Here is a 19,644-nt window from a genome sequence, read left to right as displayed (position 1 = left end):
AGGGCAAGCTCTGCTCTTGCTGTTGTTGTTGCTATGGTTCTACTCTGGGAAGAAATCGGCCGTTGTGATGAACTTCATGGCCAGAAATGCGGGGTTACTATGGTCGTTTTATCTATTTTTAGTTGGCCGACCCATTTAAACTATGAGCTGTTTGTTTTGTCGGTTGCAAAGTAACGTTAACTTGGAACTCATGACGCTTGCCTGTTATTTGCATACGTTAGCTTTATACCGCTATATTAGATAGTTAACGTTATTGGGCTTTTTTTTTTTATTGCCTTCCCTCTTGGTCTATAGACATGATAAGGTGTTTGTCAAAAGAAGTTCAAGGCAAGCTTCGGTCTGGGGTTGCTATTTTTTCTCTGCAGCAATGTGTTGAGGAACTCATTCTCAACAGTATTGATGCTGGGGCAACATGCGTGGGTGTGCGAGTCGACATGGAAGCATACAAAGTGCAGGTCATCGACAATGGGTCTGGGATTGGCATTGAGGATATGGAAAGGATAGGGAACAGGTACTGCACTAGCAAATGCAACACCCTGGAGGACCTGGACAACCTTAGATTCTATGGTTTCAGAGGGGAAGCTGTTGCCAGTATCGTCGCACTGGCAAGGCTGGTGGAAATATCATCCAGGACCAAGTTATCTGTGAAGACGCATGTCAAGGTCTTCAAGGATGGCAAGGGCCTGGATGTCTTCGAAGCGGAGACTACTCGCCCATCTGCAGGAACAACTGTCATAATATGTAGCTTCTTCCACAACATGCCAGTGAGGAGAAAGAGGATGGAAGCTGTTTTGGAATGTGAGCGGATCAGGCAGAGAGTTGAGGCAATATCACTCGTGCACCCCTCTGTCTCTTTCACTATGAAGAATGACTGCACTGGGGCCATGGTGGTGCAGCTCTCCAAAGCCCGAAACACTTACTACAGGTTTGTTCAGATCCATGGTTTGGGTAGGGCGCAGAGACTTGTAGAAATCAGCCACTCCCATGCACAGTTCAAAGTAACCGGTTACATAGGAAAAGAGGGCCATTATAATAACAGCTTACAGTTCCTGTATGTGAATAACAGGCTCCTCCTCAAAACCCGCATCCAGAAGCTGCTGAATCTTCTCCTCCGCAAAGTATGCAGTTCAAACCAAAAAAATGACAGCCCAGTTCCATCTTCCGTTAGGAGCCCAAAGCAGAGAAGAGGGCCTGAGCTACATGGGGTGTATGTCATGAATATTGAATGCCCCTACTCTGAATATGACGTCTGTCTTGAGCCTGCCAAAACCTTAATTGAATTCAAAGACTGGGATGGTATTCTATTTTGTGTGGAAGAGGCAGTGAAGGCATTCCTGACACGAGAAAACCTGGTGGTTGAACTGTCCCCAGATGAAATGGAATATGCTGGACATAACTTTATTAGTGCACAAGCTGGTGGTGCAGATGGAGAAGAGGACACTGGCCGGGGAGGGAAGGCACCAATGGAGGATATTGGCCAGGAATGCAGCATTGGAGGGACTCTGGCATCAGAGCCTGTTCATCGTAGCATCAAGAAAGACTGTGACACTCAAGACCATGATAGTCAGGCATGTGCTGATAATGAAATTCAGCGGGACAAGAGAGGGAACTGCAGAGAGAGCAGTGCACCTTCTTGCTCATATCAGGAACAGGAGCACAGGCTTGTAAAAACATGGTGTGCATCAAGACCAGTGGACACAGACAGAGAAGCTCCACAAAGAGATTCGATAACATTAACAAACAAATCAGTATCCGTGCCTAATGAAGATCCTCGTGAAGATATAAAAGAGAAGGAATTCAACGACACACCGCTGCAAGTGGGTATTACTGGTGATGAATCACAGCGTGCTGGACCTCTGCTTGCTATGACCAAGAGGTCAGAGGTTGAACATCTGAACGTGAACAGAGAGCAAAGCACTGAGATAAAGAGTGATGTTTCTCTCTCAAGAAGCAGTGGTGTAGGACTGTTCAGTGTCGCACGGGAACAAGACACAAGCTGCATCAAACAAACACGACCTCGACTACAGAAGATAAGGATCTGCCGGTCAGACTCATTCGTCCATGGAGATGTCTCTCAGAAATCCACTGCTCTCCAGCGCAGGCCAGGCTTAGTTATGAGATGTCAAGAAAACCTAGCCATAAAACGAAACTTCTCATTTGTTGGGGGCTCAGGTTGTGGTAAAGTTAGTGAGAGAGAATATAAGGTCCCCTCTCCTGTCATCCCTACAAAGATACCCAAGGTTCTATCATGTCAAAAGCTAACTTTACCTAATGAAGCTGGCTCCTTGGACAGTTTTAGGAGAACATTTGGGAAGCCTACTGAAATCAAATCGCTCCCTGTGGACACGAATAGAAATCGCTCAGCAACCAATGCTCTAGTTTCACCTACAGATCACTCAGTTAGGACTTCCAAAACTATTCCGGGTACTAAAGAGGAGGAGAATGAAAGTGGTGTCACAGAATTACAGTTGGACAAGCAGAATGACCACAGAAGCCCATTAACTCTGGAAATGTTCACCAAAGTAAAGCCTCACTCATCTCAGCATAAGGGCAAGGGAATATCTTTAGCAGCGAAGCTCTCGCATCTGAGAGACCATAAGGCAGAGTTCACCAGTAGTGCATCAGTGCCTCCTTCAGGGGCTCCTTCAAAAGTGGATACCTGTCCCGAGGACACTCTAGCAAACGCCACTATTAAGGATATCAACAACAAAGAACAAGCCTGCTGTGACCCGCCATCAAATATCGACAGCAGAGAACAACAACCCACTTGCCTGGATCTTGACCTCATCCCAGGTTGCAGTTCAAGTCCACAGTTGGCTGAGAAGGAGAAAGTCGCAGCATCGAGTGACTGGCTTCATCACTACGATGATGCAGTGGGGAAGCTGGTCTATGTCAATAAAGTGACGGGGCTGAGTCGGTATGAAGACCCCTCTGTTGAAGAGGCACAGGTCTCCTGCACATCAGACGTCACCAACATGGCCATTAGTGTCATCTCCAAACAAGGTAAGCGACTGGAGAGCTTTTGTAGTTTGCTTTCAGTGTAGTGTCCCTTGACAAATCAACACTGCGGTTCTGTGCATTATGAAAACTGTCCATGAAATGAGGCACCGGTACATATTATTTTGCCGTGTATTAAGGTAGGCAATCGTGTTCCTTTTGATATGTATGAGGACGATTGTTGTGAATTGATAAGGTGAGTAGAGCTTTTGCATGGACTTTACCTGGCTTTCTCTCCTCCCCCTGTAGGGTTTGAGTACAGGTGTTATCCATTTCAAATGGATCTAGTGTTACCCTTCCTTCCCAAATCCAAAGCAGAGAGAGTGATAAGTTCAGGGTCCAACGGTAAAGGTACCTTTCAGGGCAAATTAGATCAGAATGATACAGTAAACAGTCCTAATGCCATGCTGGATCAGTATGTCCTCTGTCTGTGTTTGTGTGTGATCCACCGTGTTTCTTACTTAGGGGGCGAAACTCAGACCTCCAACTCACTTTCTTCCCTGTACTTGGAGTGGAAGAACCCGGTTTTTGCACGACCCCCTATGGTATGCTCAATTCAGTTTTCCTCATTTGCATGTGCTGCATGACAGTGACCATGCATCTGGCTAGTACAGTACATTCATTGTTTTGTTTATTTGCCCACCAGGTTGGTGTGGACGTATCTAGTGGGCAAGCTGAAGGCCTGGCTGTGAAGATCCATAACATCCTCTATCCTTACCGCTTTTCCAAAGACATGATTCTCTCAATGAAGGTAATTGCATCAAGCCTGCAGGTAAAGCCTCTATTTTCCTCAGTGCAGTCAATGTCACTGAGTCCACTGTTGTTGTTCAACTTTGTCATAGGTTATCCATCAAGTGGATAAGAAGTTCCTTGCATGTCTCATTGACACAAGAGATCAAGAGTGTGCAAACCGTGGGGAAGATGACGGTACAGTGTGATGTTTTCCAGCCCTCTTCCTGGTTATTTTTCAGGGATGACAGTTACAATTATGGACATTGTGAAGATGTATTTTTTTGAGTGATTAACCTTTTTTTATTTCAGGGAACCTTTTAGTGCTGGTAGATCAACATGCTGCTCATGAGAGAGTACGCCTGGAGAACCTAGTTGCAGGTGAGGCCACCTTATGAGCCTGATCAGAAGTATAAACCCTGGCTGAATAAATTACTTACTTACTCACTCACTCACTCACTCACTCACTCACTCACTCACTCACTCACTCACTCACTCACTCACTCACTCACACTCACTCACGTCTGTGTCATTGTGCCTATGGTGCCATGCGGTGGTGTAGATTCCTACGAGGACGACCCGGAGACACCGGGAGAGAGGCGGCTGTGCTCTTCCACCATCTCTCCACCACTGGAGGTCACAGTGTCCGAGGAGGAGCTGAGGCTGCTCAGGTTAGTGCCAGCCCTCCGACCAGTCAGACAGGGATTTATCTTGCATAGCCTGACCTGTCTCAATACATGGTTTACGCTGTGCCAGTATTGTGAAAAATGTGATATAACGCATAATTGGTGGGCAAACATGCAAGGATGTCCCTATTAGACAACAAATGTTGTAAACATATTATATATCATGTATAAACTTGACCTTTTCAGTGTGTAGGTTGCTAGCAGCTACACTCAGAGGTTGTTTCACGTAGTGAAGGGGACTTTGAAAAGGGTAACACGCCGATAGGGGAGGAGTCTTGATTGAATCTGATTCACTGATTGGCCAACCACATGAATCTGCGCCACTGATTGGGCAGTAATAATGCCCAATTTTTCAAAAAAAAAGTAGTAAACCTACATCTGTTGAGTCAGACTATCAGACTTCAGTAAGGTTTTGTGAATCGTACTGTACTTGCAGATCCTGCCAGCCGTTTCTGAGGGGCCTGGGCTTAGACATGCAGTTCTCACAGATGGGAGATCCGTGTGTTCTGGTTAGCAAGGTGCCGGTGTGTTTCACAGAGAAAGAGAGCAACGAGCTCCGCCGCGGGAGGAAGTCTGTCATCAAGCCCATAGTGGAGGTTAGAAATATAGCAACTCCTAAATGCCGAGACTCGTCATAACTATTATGCCTTATTCCTTATCACTGCAATTAAGAACGTAATATTCTTTTTTTTATGTCCACTGCATCGAATTGGCTATTAGGAGTATCTTCAGGAGCAGATTGAGGTGAGTGAGCATAGATAGTCCACTCTTCCTGAGTTGTGTTGATCTGTGTTGCTCGACAGATTTTCCTTTCTCACAGTTGCTGCGGTCGACGGGCAGGGTGAGGGGAACGCTGCCTCTCACAGTGCTGAGGGTCCTCGCCTCCCTCGCATGTCACGGTGAGGCGCTTCTCTCCAGCCTCCAGGAGTTTGTCAGTCTTTAGTTGTTGTTTTTTTTAACCATTTCATATCCGTTGCTGTCTGCTCATTACTCTTACCAGTTCTTTAGCACAACATGGCACTTTGGGTACACCATTTCTTGGCATAATTGTTAGTTACATCCCCTAATAGGTGCGATCAAATTCAATGACAGCCTGAACAAGAATGAGTGTTGCAGTCTGGTGGCCTCCCTGTCGTCCTGCCAGCTGCCCTTCCAGTGCGCCCACGGCCGCCCGTCTATCGCCCCGCTGGTCGACCTCCTCCAGCTGAAGGACCAACAGGTAACACAGTAAGATTGATCAGTCCCTTGTACCAGTGATAACATCCAGGATTTGTCATTAATGAAAACTGGCATATATTGTATGACTCTTTTGCCATTTTTTTTACACATTATACTGTATCAGAAAAGTACGACTTGAAGATGTACAGTATTGACTAACATGAATATACGGTATGCCAACAATACACACTTTAACTCATGTTACTCAATTTACAATACCTTCTTTTCTCTCCACAGGACATTCCTAGACCTAACCTCCGTAAACTGGGGAGAATGTACAAAGCCTGGGAACTGTATGGAAAATAGATGTGTCCAGGACCCAAAGATGAATTAAAATGTCGGATTTCTTTAGATCTCAGTCATTAAATGGGGGAGGGAAGGTTAGAATACAGTAAGTTGTCTTGATTATTCTGCAAATACCCTGATATCCAAAAACAACCATTGAAACACGCAAAATCGAAAACTTTTCGTTTAATTCAAAAACAGTTGTGTGTACCTGACATACAGGGGGCATTTTCTTTTCACATCACTGTAACAAAGTCAAATGGGAAAGAAGTGATGATATATTTAAATATGTTATTATATACAACATAAGATCACAGAGTGTATCATCATCATACTATAATTGGAGGAGTATCTGTATATCTGTATTTCGATTTTCTCGAGAACCGGACAATAATATGAAGTTGAGTTGCGCAGTGTCAAGTGAGAAGTCGTTTGGATGAGCTATTCTCAAGAAAGCTGAAAGCAGCAATACCGGAGGCCAAGCAATCGGCCTGTTGCGGCACGTTTTGAACGGGCACTTCACTTTTATATATAATTGTGTAAAGTACATCTCAAGCCATCAACAAATTATATCCTAATTAGTTACAGTGTATGTGTATTTGTATTCCAAATCAGTGTCTTACAAAACCTTGAGCGCATTGGAGGATATAGAAATCTTCAAAAACTGGCCCTAAACATTCCACAAATTGTACAGCTAACTTCCAAGCCTCATGAATGGATCTAACCTAGGGCATGTTTCATGTATGGCTTCACTCAATCAGCTTCTTTGCCTTGAAGAAACGCCTCAGGTAGAAGACTTGCCACGTAGCCAGTCCAATCAGGCAGCACATAGAGAAGATGCTGAAGTACAGCACCCGAGTGTTGGTGGATTCTGCGAGGGGGAGAGAAAATATCACAACATCAACACTGTTTCAATGTGGCAATTGCTGCATTGCTTCCACCTGTCCAGTGCCCTTAGATAAGTGCATAAGGACCAGAGCTGAGTGATCAACTTGTCTGATTCAATGTTCATTCAGCACTAACCGTTTGTGTCCCTCATCTCCTCCTCACGCTTCTTCATGTAGGCGAAGTCATTCACGATGGACTCTGACAAGTCCTCCAGACGTCTCAGCTCCACCTCCAGGGGCTTCAGCTTCTCAACTTTAGCAATCTGAAAAGACCATCAGAATAAACCCAGTGTATAATCTGAACAGACCATCAGAAAAAAAACAGTGTTTAATCTGAACAGACCATCAGAATACACCCAGTGTATAATCTGAACAGACCATCAGAATACACCCAGTGTATAATCTGAACAGACCATCAGAATAAACCCAGTGTTTAATCTGAACAGACCATCAGAATAAACCCAGTGTTTAATCTGAACAACGGTACAACCAACTCTTCTCAATTTGAACATCACACTATCAAGCCCTGTGTCACATGTACAGTACAAATGCAATGGGTGTCAACCTTAACTAATGCGCCCTGCAACAGGCATTTCACCTGCACATTTTAACATATAGTTCAAGGCAGGCTTAGAATCTGAATTTATTTTTGCCAGTGAGTTGGGTTTTTTACTAGGAATTTGTTCTGGACTGTTGTTGCATAACACGAATGGATAGACAACAATAGACAAGAGTGCAAATGACAGTGCAGAGACAGGACACACGCAGACTTAGCAAATTGGCCCACTTACCTCTTCATAGTTCTTTGCCTCCACACCATGCTTCATGTCGAGATTGACCAGCTGGTCCGGAACTCTCCCAATGCCTATAGAACCCATGATGAAAGTACCAGAACACAGGCTACATTATACTGTGCTTTCCTGTTCAGTGGCCACATGATCATAACCCCTATGGACTCTGTTTGCACGGTTGACACAAACACATATTTAGTAGCCTAGTACATAGCATACTCACCCATGGGGGATTTACTTTCGAAGCAAACTTCAAACATGTCATAGTCCTCCGTTGTAAAGGCGAACTTCCCTTTAGAAGCATCCTCCTTAGAGTACAAGGTGTGACCCGACGAATCCGTGATCTAGGAAGGACAAATATTAACAAAAATAGAAACATTTTATTAACAAAACATTAGCTAGAGCTACTTCAAATGCAGCACTATCGGTGTGTGCGCGACTGATTTAAATTGCATTTCTAACTGCAGTAGGCTACTATAACAGCTGCGGAAATGACCGAGTGATGCCAGCTAGAGCTAATCAGCTAGCTAATTTAAATCAACAGATCATCTCACTTTCATACTTATTTATTTTAAAACATGTAATCGTTATACATGCGTGTCTTTGTCAAATAGAGTGCTACACTTAACTAGTAGCAAGTGCCATGGCAAATACTGAGTAACGTTGGCTGGGCAAATTTGCGACGTGTTACCTTCAGATTGGTTTTAGCATTCGGCTGTTCGCTAACTTCGTATAAGCCCGTGACGAGCACATCTTTGTGTATCTCTTCCCTCAAACATTTCCGAAGGTTTACTGGTAAATAGAACGTGATCGATAAGGCCGACTCAAACAGAATGGGTAGAAGCAATAACACAAAAAACCTAGACATAACGACGAGAAATATCTCGATACGGTTGCTGCTGTCAAAAGATGCCTGTCTGACGCGCTAAGTTCCGGGTTGAGTCACGTGGTTACTGGACGACCCTTTCCCTCTGTGTGTCATGGAGGTATGTGGTGCAGCATCGATGTCTGGTGTACAGTGCAGTTTTCCACAATGCCAAATATTGTGTGATGGAAACAGCTGAGAAAACAAATCGAAACAATTAAGTTCATGTTAATTTAACCGATAAAGTGTGTGTTTCACCAGATGGATAACAGTGAATATATATCTGTTAAAAAAAATCTGTTATCCACGCACCCACGGACAGGAATCCCAGCACGTCATGTGTCCTTATAAGGATTTCATCCTGTTCGGAATTGGAACGTCATCAACACATTGTCAGACGCCCGATATCCTATGGTGAAAGACTGCGTAAGAAAGTGTTTAGCTCATTAATTTGTATACTGTGATATAAAATAATAATTAGTGTTATTAACCCTCAACCTATTGACAGATTCGAGCAAGCTGGTTATTGTGGACATATCATAGGCTACCCATCAACACCTTTTGAAGTAACCCATAACCCATGAAGTAGGCTAATCCTGAAGGGAGCACGGATGCATTTATGAATGGATGCTTGTTTAGACTTATCAAATAGACTACTGTTTTGTTCTCGGATCGCATTAACTCTATTAAGAGGCCTATGGTCAATTTCACGGCAGCTACATGAATAGTAGGCCTAGACCTAAATTAGCCTATAATTTAGCAGATGAGATGTTTATCGAAAATATAGTTGATGTGTGCATTGTTCAAGTAACTCCCCTCCATAGATGGTACAGTCTTCGTTCATTCATAAAATACTGGCAGACTATAAAAGGAGGGGCTAGCTCACGAGGCGTACCAGTTACCAGGTATAAGGAGTAGAGCCTCCTTCCACCCTTGAACGAATGAGCAGAGTCGTCAGTGAATTATTAGTTGCGATAATTTTAACGAGAAATGTTTCTCAACAATTTAAATTCTGACTTTGATTCAATGTCTTGCTGCAGCACAGAGTCTCCTGTCGGGGATACCCCGACTTACTACCAGAAGACGCAAGAAGACTCAAGCTCATCAGCTTCACCGGCAGAGAGCAGTGCAAAGGTATGAATAAATGAATGCGGGGTGATGTTTGTTATGCAGTGGTGTGTATACTAACACTCAACGATACAATTAATATAATTTGAATATAGCCCATATCCACAATTCATCACTGCATCCAATCATACTGTATGTGCACGGATAGCTGATGAAGGAAAAATAGTCTTCGTGTTTTTTTCCTCTAGGATGTTATCAATTGGGTGGGGATAAATATTTCAATAATGTGATTGGCTGGCTTCTTTTTGCCAATGCAGAACTGTTATAATACTGAAAAGGCAATGCAAACCGCACGGGAGGATAATCACTGTATACTGTTTGGATTTTTAAATGTTGACACCATAGGCTAAGCGAGTGATGCAGCGGTTCATTGAGAAAAATAAATCCATTCGGGAGACTCCACAGCATCTCTGCGTCAGTGTTGACGTCAGTAACAATGATAAAGTCAAATATTGATCCGGAGGAGACTATTTTTGGCTGGCTTGATATAGTTTAAGAAAATCATATTCTTGAATACACCAACCATCTCATGAGGGATCATATCAGTATATTATTTATATCTGCTTAAACAGGCAATTATTTATCATAATTAAATCAGGATTTTCTTACAATGACTAATTGCAGTGCAAATTTATTTGTTAATTTTATGCATTTTTTGTGAATCAGTGGTACATTTTAATTGTGATCATATATCACCTTGCAGGAGCTCTGCCCAGACATGGATATACCAGCCACTCCATTTGTTCCAACAGTCACTGCAATTTCCTCTACCCCAGATTTGCAGTGGATGGTCCAGCCGACCATTATAACATCTGTCTCCCCGTCTCTGGGTAGCAAACAAGCCAATGAAGCGCAGAGCTCTTACCAGGCAACACCCAAGGCAGGCGGTAGTAAGGGAAAAAACCCGGGCAGGAAGGGGAAAGCCGAGCAGGTAGGATCGAGCTCAGATTCTGCTCTTATTCATGTCACGCTGGACATAAACGATAAAAGACTGACTTATGTTATAATGATATCAAGATATCAGAAATTCTCACAGTAGAATTTTTGTGCATGCTTTTCCAGAGCTGTGTTTTGGCTGAGTGCCTACCTCAGGCAGGCAATTTATATTCAGGTCACATCGAGTCTGCAACAATGGTCTATTTTTAGACGCATTGCAGAGAATGATGCTTTTGCCACTCTCCGGAGGGAGAGGTGACAAGGGAAGTAGTAGCGGTAGGAAAAGAAATGGGCTGGATTGTTCAAGGTAACGTCCTGTCTCTGAACCCCACAGCTCTCCCCTGAGGAGGAGGAGAAGAAGAGGATCAGGAGGGAGCGGAATAAAATGGCTGCAGCAAAGTGTCGCAACAGACGGAAGGAGCTCACTGACACACTGCAAGCCGTAAGTAAGCCACATAGGCTACTACATCCCCAGTCTTAAAGCAGCAGCTATCTCCATTATTACATGTGGGGCTAATTTGCAGTCTTTTCCACAGGAGACTGACAAGCTGGAGGAAGACAAAGCCGCTCTACATGCAGAGATAGCCTCCCTGCTGAAAGAGAAAGAGAGGCTGGAATTTGTTCTTGCTGCGCATAAACCAGTCTGCCAAATGGAAGAGGAGCTGGACTCAATCTTCCAGGACCCAGGTGGGTCCCCGGGGCTGCCCCCCAGCCCAGCGGAGGACAAGCTCCCTGAGGACAGTGTCCAGGAAGCCCCCTCGCCCCAGGACATGGCCATCCCCAACGACCCGGCCACAGCCATCTCTGGAAACTCCAACATCTTGCTGTGTGCCACCGCTGAAGTGAACATCTGTGACCTCGAGCCTTCTTTAGACATAAAGGAGGGGCTACTTGACAATCTGCTGCCCGGCATGGAGGAGAAGACCCCCGCGGAGACAGCCCGCTCTGTCCCAGACATTGACCTGAGTGGCTCCCTCGGGGTTTCGGACTGGGAAACCCTGTACAAGTCTGTGTCCGGTGACCTGGAGCCTCTGAGCACCCCGGTGGTGACCTCCACCCCCACCTGCAGCAGCTACCTGTCTGTGTTCACGTTCGCCTGTCCCGAGCTGGACTCCCTCACAGAGGGTTTCGACGGTCGTAAAGGTGGAGTGGGCAAGGCCGAATCTAATGTTGATATCCTCAACTCTCCTACTCTATTAGCCTTATAATGTACAGATTGAAATTAAGGGTTCAAATGACAGTGATTTCTCAGATCTGCTATTACGGACTTTGATGCGATATCAAGAACATGTGCTACATACGTAAGCACTTTAAGGATAACGTCCTTGAAAGGTGTCGTGCGACTAAGCAAGTATACTTCCTCCAGATACTCTGATGTACAGCTGTACAGCTGTAGCTAAAAGCATGGCTTTTCATTTGACTGATGGGGGTGAAGTAGGCTATGTTCTGATGTTAACCGCATGCAGAGAAATTCCAAATAATTTTCAGATTTCATATTATGTTTGATCTGGAGCTAGATCTATGATGTATTGTGGAATTGACTGTATGGTTTTGTGTTTTGATGGCAACAGTGTATTACTAACTATGAATGTTGTGTTAAAGTATACATGCTTATCCATGTTAAGTACTTACATACCTCAGCATCATCAACTGTGCTTTGACCCATTGTTTAGAGTTTTCCATGAAAACATCCAGTGCTATATCTATCAAGATGTAATTTATGATATTTATTTTTTTACCTCTCAGATTTTGACTTGTCAAATTAAAAAGGTTCAAGCATTGATTGCTTATTGATGAATCACATTAAATCATCATTCATTGGCACTTTTATTGTACTTTTATTGCACATCTGCACACTAGAGTCACATATTGGGTCGCCCATATACAGTACCAGGCACCTACAAAGGTCAGAATTGTATTGCATAGTAGAAGTAGGCCTACTTTATTGATCCCTGAGGGGGAATTGCAATGTTACAGCATCAATGGCAAGAAAGTAGCCTAACAGACTAAAATCCACATTTTCAATAGAAAATGTCAAATGTACAAGAGTGCAAATAAACAAGTATAACATTTTTCTTAGCATGCTTGTGCAAACGTCCAAGGTGTGCAAGAGTTTCAAAAAGTAAATCTACATGTCCTGTCCAGGGACCCGTAGCACCCCCCGAGCTGACTCGGTCCATGTGTCCAGCCAGTCAGGGGAGGCATTGGACAGTCTGAAAGGCCTATATGAGTGTTTATCAATTTACTCTGGTGAATTTGATCCAGGCAGGGATCACTGCTCCAAGTGCGCAGCATTGTGGGTCTGTCCTGTTGTCCTGTTGCAGTGGCCTGGGTCAGCAGGGGGGAGGAGCCCAGCGGACAGGACTTCCCCGCGTCTCTGTCCACACATTCTGACTGTACTTTTCCTGCTTACGTCTGGCTGGCATAACTAATTTCCGCATTCCCAAATCCTCCCAGATAGGGATCATTATTTAAACGGGCTGATGCAACGATTTCCACTTTTTAAAATCTACTCCCGACCTTCAGCTGACCAGAGAAAAGGACAACTGTTGCACTTGGGATCAAAGTCAGGTTTGTAAAGAACTTCACAGGCGACAAATACTGAATATGTAGGCGCGCCACGCATGGGTTGTGAACAGGCTATGTGCAGCTATAGCTGTGACTTTTTTGAGTCAACATGCACGGTCCTTGCATTATGTAGGCTACATTATTTTATTCTTCTGTGGTTTTCGAAGTCAAACTGCAAATTATAACAAGAAATGCTATGTTCAAAAGTTTTCTTTGCATGCTCGTATCCGTTTGTTCGCAGAAACAAAAAAAAACACCCCGTTAAGTATTTCACAAATGCAATCAATTGAAACAAAACAAGTCAGCAACTCAAAGCACAGGCTACTTAAAACAGTTTATGCCTTTGTAGTCTAGTTATTCTTGTAGCGAGCTGCAAAAGTCGTGTTACATAACATGCATGCCGCACTGAAGAATAACTTCCGCTTTGAAATTGAGTCATGACTGAAGTGTCGCGTTGTTAATCACCGTCTCACGGTTACTTATCATGTTATCAACACCTGTCAAATCATTTTACGTCACTGAAAAAGCTAAAAGAGACCAGCTTACCAGTAGATAACGCTGTGGTCTCTGTAGCGGATCCAATACACATTGTTTAGGAGGGCAGTGTAGGTAAGAAGGAAGAGAAAGAGCCAAGTGGCTTTCGTCAAGGCAAAGTTTTGACGTCGCTATATCGAGATATATTAAATGCGTTCAAATCACATGAATATGTAAGCATAATTATTAGTTAGTAAATGCAACTGCTGAGTATTCTGCATACCAAAGGTAAAACAGAAAGATTTGTGTGAGCTTATTTAATACTGTTAGATAAGTGTATTAGATATGTAGGCCTATGCTTTAAGTGTATCTTCCCAGAGGTTGAGTTTGTTTGTGATCAGAGGAGTTGACAGGGAGAGAGAAGGATGCAATGTTGGGTTTAACATCCAGGCTACAGTAGGTTACACACAAATACGCTAAGCTTCTAAATGGTCTGACTTGTTCATGATTTGAGGCAAGAGCAGCCTACAGAGGGATGATCTAGCCACTTACAGAATGCAGAAGGCCTCGGTGGGTAGAGATCAGTGTTGATATTCCTGGATCCAGTGGCCTAGAGATCGTGTCTGCCTTGAACTATTTTCCAATTCTCTCTGTTACCAAAACAAATGAAACACTGTCTTTTCTTTCTTCTTTTCTTTCTTCTCATCCTTCAGTCTGTCATTAGTCAACACCTGTACATCCACCAGGGCCCATTAGCTATCTCTATTTTTAAGAACCTCAGCAGGGATGGAGGTGTACATTCAGGGTAAACAAGCACTGTATAGAGTAATTGCTCTCCTGGGATTGCATACAAAGTGGCTCACTTGTGATTTGATCAGACTGTGCAGCAGACTCTATCCATGGAAGAGTGGTGGCTCCTGTTGTCCTTAGCTACCTCTTTCTCCACCCACCTTCTCTTTGATTTTAGAGTTAGCTGCGATTGGTGGCATTGAATTGTGGCAAGAGAATGACTCACTCATGCAACCTCATCATTAAGTCCTGTACAGAAAATATTGTACTGGAGACGAGAGAGATGCTGCCATATACCCCAAACTGTTAAATGCATCCTACTCTTATTAGACTAGTGGATAGTTTTATTTAGCTAAACATGCTTTGTCATCATGTCCTTAAAAAAAGAAACATCCGCTGGACACATGGATGCAGATGTGCTCGCTGCTCACACACAGTAAACGTACACATCCCTTAACATTTCAATTATAAACCATAACGTTTTAGTTTTATCTGGATCCTGCCAGAGAAGCTGGCAAAAAAAGTGCAGACAAAACCAAATGTCTAGTGTAGTGTCAATTTGGTCAGACCAAAGAGAAGGGAAGGCTATACAGAAGGGCCTTTAATAAGAGATCAGTCTTGGCCACGTTATGCTGAGCTCTGGCAGCCACATTCCGCTTCCCTGACATGGAGAGGCAGCTCATACAGGGGAAAACATGGGCAACGGGTGTTTCTTGGCAGGGGCTGGCCACAGCTCTCCTTGGGATAAAGGGGAATGTGTCTGAGTCTACTTTTGTGAAGGGCTGTGTGCCTCCCTCTTGGCCTCTTCGGGAATAAGGAGGAAAAAAAAAACTATATCCTCGCCAAGACCTCTGTAAATGGCAGCATACATACAGTACATTCCAGAAAAAAGAGATGAAATAATAAAATGGCCTAATGGGAGACGGCCTCGGCCTCCCACTTCTGCAACAGGCCAACAATTCATTAGAGTAAAGACTGCCAGGGAGACCAGGTGCAGCTTGGGAAATGTCTCTTTTAAGTCCTTTAGCAGACTCTAATGGAGGTATAGACCAATGAATTATGTACCTAGCTGCTACTTTTAGATCTGATTCATGCCATTAAATGTGAATGATAAATTATTGTCCAGTCTGGCTCGGCAATAATAGTGTCACACATTACACTATAGTGACAAAAAAAAGTCATGTGTTGTCCAGAGGGGGAGAAACATTTTACTTTAAAGAGTTTATTTTTGGGGTCTTGTGTAATTCTCATCTTTTCTTCTGAATTCTCACCTCCGCCACCCTACCCTTTTCTCTGTCTCGTTCAGCTGTGGTCGCAACCGGGACTGACATGATGCCAGGACAAATCCCTGATCCCTCAGTGACAGCCGGCTCGCTCCCCAGCCTGGGGCCTCTGGCGGGGATATCTGCCACCACGCTGACCGACCAGCTAAAGTTTGGGGACCTCCGGGAACTAGGGGCTATGCTCTCACCACTGCACTTCCTGGGCAAGCTAGGGAAGAGACCCTTAACCATCAAAACAGAGGTGCGGGGGAGGTTTTGTATTGGTTTGCACTGTAGCTCAAATAATCAGACTTTGTACTTCAACTTTGACTCTGGAAATATATTCTTGAGACTCCTGATAGTGCTTTTTTCTGTCATGGTGCAAAAGTGAAAAAAAACCAGAATGGCCTTGAATTGAAGTGAAAAGGTTGGAAATGTTGGATTACTGATCATAATCTTAACCAACAGCGCCACCTAATGGACAGAGAATAGATAGAACCTTTATTTGTAACAAGTACTGATGCAGGTACATTGGAATTTGTGTAATTGCCTATCAGGCAATTACACAAAATTGCCTTACAGTGTCTTATCAGTGCTAATCAATTCCTCATTCCAGTCCTAGGTACTCAGCTAGACATTTAAAGGTCAACAAGCTGGGGGTGTCAGCAAGGGCTGGGGAGTGGGATTGAGAGACTGGTTCGTCAGAACAGACCAGTCGCGGGGGAGGGGGCTGTATATACAATTTGAAACAATATTGCAGCATTGCGCATATGGTTTCTATCAAACTTGCTATTGGCTGTGTTTCACACCTGACTGTTATGACTTGTCTCTCTCCCCTCGTGTAGAGGGACGAGGAAGAGGACAGGAGGAAACGAAGGAGAGAGAAAAACAAAGTAGCTGCAGCTCGGTGCCGGAACAAGAAGAAGGAAAGAACAGAATATCTACAAAGGGTGAGAAAGGGTTAACCCATCACCCACCATCACTCCATCTCAGAAGTCTTCACTGTTGTATGATGCTAGTTTAGTTAATAGATGAACAACATCCAGCAACGCCCTCTTTAACCAGCATCCCTGTCTCTCTCTCTCTCTCTTTCTTCCTTTCCCCTATACTGTCCGCCTCAGGAATTAGAGAGGGTAGAGTTGATGAACTCTGACCTGAAAGCCTAGATCGATCTAACCCTAACCCTATGCCCTCCATCTCAGGAATCGGAGAGGTTAGAGATGATGAACTCTGACCTGAAAGCTCAGATTGAGGAGCTGAAACAGGAGAGGCAGCAGCTGATGGTCATGCTGAATCGCCATCGGCCGACGTGTATAGTCAGGACCGACAGCGTCAAGACGCCAGACAGCGAGGCCAACCCCCTGCTAGAGCACCTAGAAACCCAGTGATGTCTCTGGGCTCAGATGAGAGTGTCACACCACAGTTCCAGTTTACAGTGAAGCCCCGGCCAGCTAGCAGCACTTACCTCTATGCCTCGGCTACGGGCATGAGGAGAACCAGCTAAGGGGTCGGCAACCCTCAAAGTCTTTGGCACTGCTAAACACCATGTGACTGAAGCGAGCTTTCGCATTGCTCACTGCAGTGTGAAATGCAGAAGGCCATTCACTCATGTACCTCTGCTCAGAGGTTCTGTTTGAAGGCCTACCAAAAAAAAGAGACAATCAAATCAAGAATAAAAGATATTCCCATGTCAGCTGCAAGTGTTGAGCGACGCATCGAAGAACGGCAAAATGTCAGCGCACAGCAAACGGCCGGGTTAAAAAAGGTGGCGGTAGCTATTTAGAGTTGCACTTGACGAGAGCGTGGATGACACAGCACGTTTGGCAGTTCAAGCCAAAAGATACTCTGATTCAACTGTAAGAGAGGATCTCTGCTGCTTAATGCCAATGTCTGACACAACAGAAGGTAAATTGTACCTTGATTTGGCATTAAACTTAATGTTGACAATAGTTAACTAGAACATTTCAACTGGCACTTCATGTCAAAAAGGTTGCCGACCCCTAAGCGCTCCTGCCTGGACTCACAGAGGTTGCCCCAATGAGATTGGACTTAGCGTCGGCAGTTAAAAACATGTTACATTTGGTTTTGTTGTTATGGTTGTTGCCATCCAGGGCCTCACAGCTCCAGCCACTATAGACGTGTGGAGTCAAATGTATGGGTCCTGATAAACAATGTGTTACACAACTGGTAGGCAATGTTACACATCTCTCAGGCCGCGAGGCACAGTCAGAGCTTGTGCTTTTTTGTAGTATTATTTTTTAAACCAATGTGTACTAAAAACCATAATGACCATCTGATTATTTTCTTTTTGTATTATGCCCTACTGGCCTACTGGTGGACCAATTTTTTAAATGTTTTGTTGTATCATTGTTTGTTATTTTGACGCAGGCGTCATATATGCACATATATATGAACTGTTTACATTGGAGTTCTTTTACTGTTACTACATTGTTACTTCCAATTATGTTCTGTTTTTTATACGTGGTATATTGTATCATAAAGATATAAGCTATAACAAGATGTGATGTGTTTGGTATTTCTGCAAGGAATACATGCATTCAGTTGACTTCTTTTTGCAGACAGCCATGAGGACATCTTTATGAGGTGGTACATTTCTGCATCTGCATTCCCACCTGGTGGCCAGTAGAAAGATGTCAGACAGACAGACCGACAGACAGACAGACAGTCAGACAGACAGACAGACAGACAGACAGACAGGATCCACCTGTCATAGGATGATGTGACATTATGATGTCAAGGTCACCTGAGTTCTAGAATGCTAGGTGCCATATTGTCATTTCAAAGATTGAAAGTAGTTACACTAATGGTGTAGTGTAATGGTAATGGTGGCCTACACCATGGGCTGAAATGCAGGCACTTTTTTCAAAAAAATTTTTTTTTACCACACTTGAGAGATTAAAAATGAGGCCAGTTCAAGCAACAGTCATACTTATCAAGAGGGATTAGACAACAGGGATTGTCGTTGCAATGTAGGCTGCTGAACTAAATGCCAAATGAAAAATTAAACAGTATAGCTCTTAACTAGCTAACAGGTTTAAGGTAGAATATCAGAACAGATATAGATACAGATATAAGGTTTATGTTATACAACAGTTTATTATCAAGTATTGATATGTAGAGCAAATTCTCAGGTAGGGAATGTATGGAACATCTATATATCAGGTTATATTATAATGTTCTTAGAAATTAATGATATGTAGGCCTATGCTAATTGGTACAGGGGAATTCAACCACATCCTCTTAGATTATAATAACCCTGTTACGGCCATACACAATGTGTGTGTATTGCTCTTATCATTGGTTCAACTTCCATTTGGGTGGAGTTTGGACATCACGTGGTGGAGGTTATAATAATTGGAATTTCTCGGAGTGAAGCTGTTAGAGTTTAAAGACAGTTCTACCTACAACTAGCCTACAGTTGTTCAGTTTGTAGCCGACTGTATTTGAGATTCTTTATCGGAGTGTCATTGCTGTAGGTTACTTTAAGAACAAGGCAATCCTTGTTGGTTGATAATCGTTTTTAAGGTATAATTAAGGATAGGCTATTGAATGCTTTCATTCTAAATATTTAATTGTAATTTCATCAGTAGCCTATTGATAACATAAGACTAACGGCATATCTGCACTGGAAGTGTGTAACTCGACAATATGGGCGATAATAACTCAGACTTTAATTCAGACATTGTGCCCAGTGTAGTTAACAATAACGGTCTGGATCCAGTTAAGAATAACTGCTCAAACTCTGCGGAACAAATTGAATGTACCAGCATCCCCAATTTGGACAACGACATTACAGTTACCACTCGTTTGTACAAAAGGCGCTGGATGATAGTGTTACTTTTCAGCTCATATTCCCTCTGCAACGCTTTTCAGTGGATCCAGTATGGAATTATCAACAACATTTTTATGAGATTCTACAATGTGAACTCTTTTGCCATAGACTGGATGTCGATGATTTATATGTTGACCTACATCCCCTTCATTTTGCCTGTCACATGGCTTTTGGAT

At 43.6% G+C, this 19,644-nt stretch overlaps 4 protein-coding genes across 4 annotated transcripts; 3 read left to right on the top strand and 1 right to left on the bottom strand.

The window, feature by feature from the left end:
* Positions 1–434: 434 nt before the first annotated feature.
* Positions 435–6,002, top strand: mlh3 (mutL homolog 3 (E. coli); the record flags this gene model as incomplete). Its single annotated transcript, XM_084438430.1, has 14 exons — positions 435–764; positions 867–1,118; positions 1,372–1,563; positions 2,544–3,003; positions 3,247–3,542; positions 3,644–3,748; positions 3,840–3,924; positions 4,039–4,107; positions 4,289–4,397; positions 4,849–5,008; positions 5,133–5,156; positions 5,233–5,311; positions 5,483–5,631; positions 5,868–6,002. 14 exons carry the CDS (start codon positions 435–437, stop codon positions 5,934–5,936), a joined length of 2,379 nt encoding a protein of 792 aa, XP_084294556.1. The 3' UTR covers positions 5,937–6,002.
* Positions 6,003–6,094: 92 nt separating this feature from the next.
* LOC311308791 (transmembrane emp24 domain-containing protein 10-like) lies at positions 6,095–8,500 on the bottom strand. The gene is made up of 5 exons (XM_084437835.1): positions 8,285–8,500; positions 7,817–7,937; positions 7,594–7,667; positions 6,939–7,065; positions 6,095–6,786 (listed from the first exon to the last, which is right to left on the bottom strand). The coding sequence occupies exons 1-5, from the start codon at positions 8,459–8,461 to the stop codon at positions 6,665–6,667; spliced, it is 621 nt and encodes a 206-aa protein (XP_084293961.1). The 5' UTR covers positions 8,462–8,500; the 3' UTR covers positions 6,095–6,664.
* A 948-nt stretch (positions 8,501–9,448) lies between these two features.
* fosaa (v-fos FBJ murine osteosarcoma viral oncogene homolog Aa) lies at positions 9,449–11,730 on the top strand (the record flags this gene model as incomplete). Its single annotated transcript, XM_084438429.1, has 4 exons — positions 9,449–9,592; positions 10,290–10,517; positions 10,857–10,964; positions 11,059–11,730. 4 exons carry the CDS (start codon positions 9,449–9,451, stop codon positions 11,728–11,730), a joined length of 1,152 nt encoding a protein of 383 aa, XP_084294555.1.
* A 1,250-nt stretch (positions 11,731–12,980) lies between these two features.
* On the top strand, positions 12,981–18,135 carry LOC311309404 (jun dimerization protein 2-like). The gene is made up of 4 exons (XM_084438677.1): positions 12,981–13,093; positions 15,660–15,877; positions 16,461–16,565; positions 16,818–18,135. The coding sequence occupies exons 1-4, from the start codon at positions 13,006–13,008 to the stop codon at positions 17,001–17,003; spliced, it is 597 nt and encodes a 198-aa protein (XP_084294803.1). The 5' UTR covers positions 12,981–13,005; the 3' UTR covers positions 17,004–18,135.
* The last annotated feature ends 1,509 nt before the right edge of the window (positions 18,136–19,644 follow it).

This window comes from Borostomias antarcticus, assembly GCF_949987555.1.
Source record: "Borostomias antarcticus genome assembly, chromosome: 5".
NCBI classification, from domain to species: domain Eukaryota; kingdom Metazoa; phylum Chordata; class Actinopteri; order Stomiiformes; family Stomiidae; genus Borostomias; species Borostomias antarcticus.
The sequence above is the reverse complement of the archived record's forward strand: the minus strand, read 5'-3'. Positions and strand labels throughout refer to the sequence as shown.

What these genes read in the sequence shown, in the direction of transcription:
- LOC311309404 (XM_084438677.1), top strand. Translation starts at nt 13,006, where the DNA reads ATGCAACGATTTCCACTTTTTAAAATCTACTCCCGACCTTCAGCTGAC. An exon ending in CCTTAACCATCAAAACAGAG is followed by an intron (nt 15,878 to 16,460) that starts GTGCGGGGGAGG and finishes CCCCTCGTGTAG; the next exon opens with AGGGACGAGGAAGAGGACAG. An exon ending in GAACAGAATATCTACAAAGG is followed by an intron (nt 16,566 to 16,817) that starts GTGAGAAAGGGT and finishes CCTCCATCTCAG; the next exon opens with GAATCGGAGAGGTTAGAGAT.
- LOC311308791 (XM_084437835.1), bottom strand. Translation starts at nt 8,461, where the DNA reads ATGTCTAGGTTTTTTGTGTTATTGCTTCTACCCATTCTGTTTGAGTCG. An exon ending in ATGCTAAAACCAATCTGAAG is followed by an intron (nt 7,938 to 8,284) that starts GTAACACGTCGC and finishes TGTCCTTCCTAG; the next exon opens with ATCACGGATTCGTCGGGTCA. An exon ending in GGAGATGAGGGACACAAACG is followed by an intron (nt 6,787 to 6,938) that starts GTTAGTGCTGAA and finishes TCCCCCTCGCAG; the next exon opens with AATCCACCAACACTCGGGTG.